General features: G+C 43.7%; 1 protein-coding gene across 1 annotated transcript; it reads right to left on the reverse strand.

The window, feature by feature from the left end:
• Window positions 1–3,469: 3,469 nt before the first annotated feature.
• Window positions 3,470–6,544, reverse strand: LOC112900653 (L-type lectin-domain containing receptor kinase IV.2-like). The gene is made up of 2 exons (XM_025969486.1): window positions 5,096–6,544; window positions 3,470–4,615 (listed from the first exon to the last, which is right to left on the reverse strand). Exons 1-2 carry the CDS (start codon window positions 6,393–6,395, stop codon window positions 3,705–3,707), a joined length of 2,211 nt encoding a protein of 736 aa, XP_025825271.1. The 5' UTR covers window positions 6,396–6,544; the 3' UTR covers window positions 3,470–3,704.
• Between the last annotated feature and the right edge of the window lie 1,285 nt (window positions 6,545–7,829).

Below are 7,829 nucleotides of genomic sequence, written 5' to 3' on the forward strand. Positions count from 1 at the left end.
TTACCACTATACACGGAACATTTAAAACATACGACCATCTTTCTCATTTTAATCCAGAACTAAAATTTGTAATTGGTATTTCTCCCTCATATAAACTTCAAATTTGTAATCAGAATTTTTATAAAATCATGAACTTGCACTTAATGTGTTTATTTGCATGTTAACTGCTGTTTCGTGCACCCAAGTAGAGAATAAAAAATTATATTTCTGCATAATAAGTAGTGATATAATTTCATATTTTCTAATATTATGGTAAACATAAGAATTTGTTCCAAATTTGAGGTGCATACGAGTTTAAAAATTTTTAGAAGTTTCTGACCCAATTTAGATATTATTAAAATTATTATATGGTAATTTGGAGATAGAAGATTGAATTATCCCTAGAAAACAATTGAATTTTTCATCTATGTCCATTATATGGGCTATAGAACATATGAGCTTAAATATATTTTTTGTGCAATCTTTTGTATCTTATTAAATGCACATGTAGTTCAATTTGGAATTAATTTTGCCTTGAAGAAATTCATTTAATATATAGAAGAAAAAAAATCAGTTCCAAAAATTTTGAAACATCTACCAGACATCTTATATGTAGTCTATTACATATAGAAAATATATTGATGTATATAAGATAATTATTTTTGTGTGCTACCTCACATGGTACAATAACATAAAAAAGGGAAAAAATGTTTCACAGGCCGAGAAACCTAACTAAGGCCAATTTCCGCTAAGGCCCGACTTCTCCTGGCCCTCCGTCTCTGATCGAACGATTCGGATCAATCCTTAGATGTATAAAAGACTGGCCGACTAAAAACCCTACTCTATCTACTTCTCACCACTGCTCCCAACTGCATCTCCACCTGCACGAGTACTGTGCTGATGCCCTTATGATGGAAGCTTTTGCGTGCAAGGAAGGATTGGAGTTTGCCAGGCAATTAATGTGGTGTGCAAAGAGCTCATCTTGAAACCGTTTGCTTGGAGTTTTTCAGGTTGTGGAAGCTGGAGGGGATGCAGCGTTCGATGATCATGTGTGCTGCAAGAGGTGAAGGAAATTAGTCGCTCCTTTCAGGGTTTTTTTCATTTCTTATGTTGGGAGAGAATGTAATAGGGTAGCACATGGAGTGCCTAGGCAGGTTTCTAGTACGACGAGGTTTGGGGTGTGGTATCATGAAACTCCAACCTACGTACAAGAGCTGCTGGAGCAGGATTGTAATCACAACTTTTGATGAATGGAGCTACCCTTTTCCCAAAAAAAAAAGTCCATCTCCACCTCTGCCTCCACCTCCCGTCCTCAGATCTACGCCGCCGCAGTTCCCCACCGCCTGGCTCCTGCTCACCCCCAAGTAACCTCTACTCGCAGTGGTATGATACTGCCGGCTTTGCGCTCACCAAGTAACCTCTATACGAGATCCCTAATCCCATTTTCCTCTAATACACAACTGATTTAAGGCTCTACTCGCATTTTGTGTTTTTACTATGTAACAACTTCAGTTCTAGCAGTGCAAGGTAATATGTAGTAGAAACACACATGCCTGCTAGGCTCGGCAGCACTGCAGCACAGAAGTGACATTATTACGAATTAAAATATACAGAACATCTGATGTCTAAGTATGACTGCAACATTAGTTGACGCATCTGTCAGTAAGCTTCGGGTTCATCCCTCTGTGATATATGTTTTGGTATTATACTAAACAGATTAGTTCAATACGAAGATAACTGCGTAGCGCAACTTTGCAGTCATAAGGTGACAGATTTAGAGATGCTCATACTGAAAGATATGTTAATTCCTAATTAGTAGATGTGTTTCGCTACCGGATTTACTTTCTTTGCCGAGTGCCTGCCTGGGGCACTCGGCAAAGGCTTTTTTGCACTCGGCAAAGAACGTTTGGCAAAAAATCTGTCGGCAAAGAGGTCTTTGCCGAATGCTTTTTGTCGGGCACTCGGCAAAAAATTTATTGGGGGAGGCAGGCACAGCCAGCTACTGACCCATCTAACGGGTTGCATATTTTTTTCAATAATTTTCCATAAGTTGTCGATGATAGGTTTCAAACTTACGGCCTCCTGCACGCAAACAACTCCCTCTACCACTGCACCATTGGATCAGGTGTGTCAACAATACGTTTTTATTCTCCACATATTATAATTAACCGAGTGTAAATTATTTGTTTGAGATAGTAAATAAATTCCAATGAAAAGGTTGTTAACCACAAAGTGGCATAACTTTTCGAGATCTACAACTTTTATTTTGGTAGTTTTTTCATCCGAGATCGTTTACAAAATTTGAATTTCAAATTTGAAAACTTCAAATGTATTTTAATATGACATAATAATTTCAAATCAAAAAGTTGTCAACTACAAACTTTCATAACTTTTTGAGATCTACAACTTTAATTTTGGTGGTTTTTCCATTCGAGGTCATTTGCAAAATTCGAATTTTAAATTTTCTAAATTCAGATGTAGTTTTTGTTGACAAAATGACTTCAAATTAAAATGTTAGCAACTGTAAAATCTTATAACTTCTCAAGATCTACAAAGTTTATTTTAGTTATTTTATCATTTCTTCATCTGACATGATAATTCTAATATTGTTCACAAATCTTATATATCTCTCTTATAGTTTCATAAACTGCGAGAGAGATATATATGTTTTGTAAACAAATTTACATTTATTTTATCAAATGAAGAAATGAACATAATAAAAATTGTGCATCTTGATGAGTTATACAACTTTGTAGTTGAAAATATTTTTATTTGAATTAATTTACTATTTTAAAATATGATTTGAAAATTAGCTTTACATAGTGTTCTAAAAAATACTCGGCAAAGGGACTCTTTGCTGAGTGTCGAAAAAAGGCACTCGGCAAAGAGCTTCTTTGCCGAGTGTCTAAAAAACGCACTCGGCAAAGAGCCTCTTTGCTGAGTGTGGAAAACGACACTCGGCAAGAGTGCCGAAAAAAAACACCTGGCAAAACAATTGACACTCGGCAAAGATATTTTTTCCGGTAGTGTTTGTGTGCAGATAGATATGTTTACAAAACACTGTATCTATTTGGACTGTGCCTGTGAAGTGTGAACCAAACCTACTGAATACCGAGTAACATCTAACTGGTAAATCGCACTGCATCTTTTGAGCTGTTTGCACATGCATTGAGGGGCCAAGTGATATTATATTCTGATACTTTTCTCCATTTTTCCGTTGTGAAGCAATTAGATTAGTGATCAATTTAATAATTAATAATGTCATTAGCAGTTACTAATCATGAAAGGTCCAATCCCGAAGGGGTGTATCCCTTCACGCCTTTGACCCCTTAGGCATTTATATAAGCAGTGGTCCCCCAATGGAATCAATACAATCACTTTCTAGTCCATATCCTTTCTCTCTCACTTTTCCTCTACAACATTTTCCTTATCAATCTTACAACATGATATTGTACCAACAAAGCAATTGGTTAAAGTGTCACTCAGTTAGTTTATCCGCTAACAACAGCATCATTAGTATACACGTTTTTCATTGAAAAAGCATCGTGACTACAACAAAACATATGTAAATTTTATAATCAAACTACCGCCAATTCCGTATCCTTTTTGCACGTCTACACTAACTCATGAATCATGTGCTAGCCTGTTCTCCAGCTCCCACGGAAAACCATGGAAGGCTTCCTAGTCCTCACAAATATAGGGTTTAGAAATCATTTCTTTGGTTCTTACACGCCATTTTCAATGTCTCGTGTGATGTTTCTCTCATTAACATTACGAGACTTCCGTTTGGTGATCTCCGATGATCTGATACCGCCGGTCGTCGTCAAGCCATCATAGCACTCCGACTCCTCCCAATTGGTCCTGTCAGAATCACGATGGTCCGCCTCCACGAACTCGTCGTCACCCGAATCGTCTGAAAGTGGTAGCTGATATCCTTCCGGTGGCCACACAAATGCCGGCTTCGTCAGCGGCATGGCGGGTGGTGGCATTGACTTGGAGATGACCTGCACCACCTCCACCATGCTCGGCCGGTCCGACGGGTTGGGGTTGCAGCATGCCAAACCAAGGAGCAGCAACCGGGTGGCGTCGTTGGAGTCGAACTCACCCGTGCCAGCGACCTCATCGTCCATGGCTTCCAGTAGCCTTCCCTCGCCATGAAGCCACCACACCCAGTCCAGGAGTAGAGGGAAAGTGGAATCTGCCATGCCGAGCGACCTCTTCTCTGTGACGACCTCGAGGATGAGCACCCCAAACGCGTAGACGTCGGTCTGGCGCGTGGCCTTGTGGCTGACGGCGTACTCCGGCGCGATGAAGCCCCAGGTGCCGGCGACGCCCAGGTCGGTGAAGGAGTTCTTGTCGAATGCGACAACACGGGCGAGGCCGAAGTCGCCGAGGCGGCCGTGGAAGCCCGCGTCGAGCATGATGTTGCTGGCCTTGATGTCGCGGTGGAGCACCGCACGCTCGTACTCGTGGTGGACGTAGTGGAGACCGGCGGCGACATCCTTGATGATGTTGTAGCGTGTCTCCCAGTGGAGATGTTGCCGGCGGCGGTTGTTGTGGAAGAGATGTTGGTCCAGGCTACCGTTGGGCATGTACTGGTAGATGAGAAGGAGCTCTCCATTCTCATAGCACCAACCTGAATCAGTTGGATTATTTCAGCACTTTTTAGCCAAAATAAAATCCTTGGTACACTAGCAATAAATAAGGGCTACAAACTAACTAAAAAGACAAATATCTCAATGGAACTTACATTGAATTGAAATGTGAAGGAAAAAAAATTGAGGTGAGTCATGTGAATAAACAGAAATTGATTCCTAGCTAGCCTAAAAATAAATTTAATTTTACAGATCATTAAGTAAACATAGGCAACTACATAGTAGTTGATGAGCTTGAAATAAGCAAATATGATATTTTCCGGTAATAGACTTTTTGTTAAACGAAGCTGCTGTAGTATTTTCCGGTACTAGACTTTTTGGGGCAGTACCTACTAGCAAGAAGATGATGCAATGGAAAGAACTATAGTCCAAGTGCAGAAAAGTCGCTAGTCAGAGAGTCAAGATTGGTGCCTAGCCTACTAGAAGCGTGTGGACAAAATTAAACATAGCAAAATATATACCGAGGAGAGGGACGATATTCTTGTGGCGGAGACGGTTGATGACAGCGACCTCGGCCAGGAAGTCTTCGTAGCTGCGGTCCTCCTTCCGCGTGAACTTCTTGACGGCGACCTCGACGTACTGCAGACGCTGCCGCCCGTCGTCTCCGTCACAGGTGGCGATCATAGCCCCCTTGTACACGGCGCCGAACCCTCCACTGCCGAGCCTCATGCTCTCATGGAAGCTCCTCGTGGCCTTCTTGACGTCGGCGTACCGGAACTCCCTGGGTATCCCGGGTAGCCTCAGCATCGCCTTGGAAAGTTTCAGCTTCATCGTGAGGGCCCTGTACCTCGAAGCCAAGCAGCAGCACGCCACCGCGAAAGCCATGGCTGCCGCAGCTGCTGCAAGAACTACAGGAAGCACCCTCACAAAGTACCATCCGATTTGATGGCGGATTCCGGTGGTGGGCGTGAAGTGGACGCTGTCCAGGTTCAGATTCCAGCTATACACTACCGGCTGGCAAGAGGGCAATAACCTGTTCTTGGACGCGAACAAACCAAATGAGAAACCACTCGAGTGCGATGCGATGATGTCGCTGACGTTGAGGGGAGCGTGAAGCATGGCTTGTCCAGGCTTGGGATTCCCGTGGTCATCGACGTACACCGATATGTTGTGCCGCTTGGCATCGTAATCGATCCACACGGTGTACTTCGCCGGGGGCGCGTTTGGCGTCGGAGCCGGCGGGGAGATGGAGACATAAAAGGCGAACGTACCTTGTTCATAATAGTACTCCAGCTTACCGATCTCGACGGAGATGTTGCTGCTGGTCTTCCCAGCCAAGGAGAAGTAAATCGCCCTGTCAAGGTTTGTACCCCTGTTGTAGGGCAGCACCTCGAGTAGAAGGCCGCTGTCGTCGTCTGGTTCGACTGCCGTGTTGTGGAGCGACCGGATAACGCTCATGGTGAAGGTGGTGCTGAAGGACGCATCCTTCAACAATAGCTCGTCGGAGGATTTGGAGTTGAAAGAAAGAGGAAGCGAGAGGATAACATATCCGGACGACCTCTTCGGGTCCGGAGCATATTGAACCGGCGGCTGATAGACATCGTCGGTGGTGAGGTGAAGGGCACCAAAGAGGATTCCGGCATCCCAGGAGAACTTCAACGTGTTGGGGTAGTGTAACTGGGCATCATTGAACGGCGGGAAGCTCACGCTGATGACTTCACTCGGGCCGTCGGAGCCAGACGCCGGAGGGATCGCGGCCACCCAGCACTGGACTACAGCTATGAGGATGCAACTAGTCAAACCACCTAGCGGAGCAGGCATATCGTGGGAGCTCTCCTTGTGATGCCACCGACTGTCTCAGCTTTATTCGCCATACGTGTAGGTGTAGCTGCAACCCTCAACTAGTCAACTCTAGTTCTCAGACTAGATGGGGCTGTCCAAGCCACAGCGATAGAGAGAGAACAGTTGAGCAGTGCATTAGTTTTGGCAGCACCTCTATGATGCACCAGAGCACGGTTTAATCCCCCTTCCCCCTTCCCTTCTCTTTCATACAGTTTCCAAACTGAGATTCAAAACTTTACACACTTAGATATATGAAAAAGATATTGAACTCCTTACTTTTTCTACCATTGATCCAAAACTTTCTATGCACACACCGAAAAGTTTCTACTCATAGGTCTAGAGACTTGCACTCAAAGTTCAAAATCTTTCCATAAATTTGCAAAGAAAAATTAACCTCAGATTTGAGCCAAAAAAATAAAAAAAATCAAGAGACTGGGAGGAGGGAGACGATGCCGGACAGAGCAAATGGATGAGAAGGTGAGCTGAATTGGTCTTCAGGATGGACGATAGCCTCACGTGCTAGCTTTCCCCCACTACACACGTGTCCGCTCGCCATGACCGAAAGCAACGCTCGTGTAGAGCAAGAAATAATAAGAGAGATAGTGCAAGCTGCTCTGCAGACGTAGAACGAAAATACACATACACAGAGAGAAATCAACCAAAGCTATGGCCGGTGTGCTGAAATGGCAATCACGCCAAACTACTGATCGTGTGAATATGCGTGTCTGCTTTGACAATGTAAATACACGGGTTAAGAAAAAAACAACTAGAGAAACACTTTTGAAGTTTTGATATGATGCCGACTTCTAACAGCAGTGACTTCTGTTAAGTGATGAATTGTTAGATGGATTGGCTTGCTAAACTTCTGATGGTGAATTGATCAGGTGCCTAACAAAATTAGCAGACGGTGGTCCGTGCATCCCATCTGTTTTATGGCATGATAACAGATGATGTTGTTCTGCACATTTTTTTCAGGGCTTGTATCAGACGACAATAGTGCAGTAGCCAACGTGTTTGCAGCCCCTTGGGTAACATGGCACGGCATTGCCCTCAACAGATTCATATGAAGTTGAAATTCGGATCCGACAGTCCCCATAAACTAGAATCTGACAGCGTGGCGATTTGATGTTTTCCAGGTCCCCAGAAACAGAAGGGCCAAGCTTCTTGGTTCCCTTCGTTATCTGGTACACAGGTAAACAGGTCAAGTCATACAGGCGAGGATAAAAATGAGGAGGCTTTTCATGTTATATAAGCATGGATCTGCAAACCCCCACTGTCGTCCTGCCCCCGCGTCGCTCCTGCATGGAGCAACATGAGCGTTTTTTTTTAAAAAAGCAGATAATCAGCTTTAAGTCTTCTTTTATATGGGATGCGATGAAAATCGCACTCCATATGGAGTAGTTCTCGAGCCTT

This window comes from Panicum hallii, chromosome 7, assembly GCF_002211085.1.
Source record: "Panicum hallii strain FIL2 chromosome 7, PHallii_v3.1, whole genome shotgun sequence".
Classification (NCBI taxonomy): domain Eukaryota; kingdom Viridiplantae; phylum Streptophyta; class Magnoliopsida; order Poales; family Poaceae; genus Panicum; species Panicum hallii.

What these genes read in the sequence shown, in the direction of transcription:
- LOC112900653 (XM_025969486.1), bottom strand. Translation starts at nt 6,395, where the DNA reads ATGCCTGCTCCGCTAGGTGGTTTGACTAGTTGCATCCTCATAGCTGTA. An exon ending in GAATATCGTCCCTCTCCTCG is followed by an intron (nt 4,616 to 5,095) that starts GTATATATTTTG and finishes CAACTGATTCAG; the next exon opens with GTTGGTGCTATGAGAATGGA.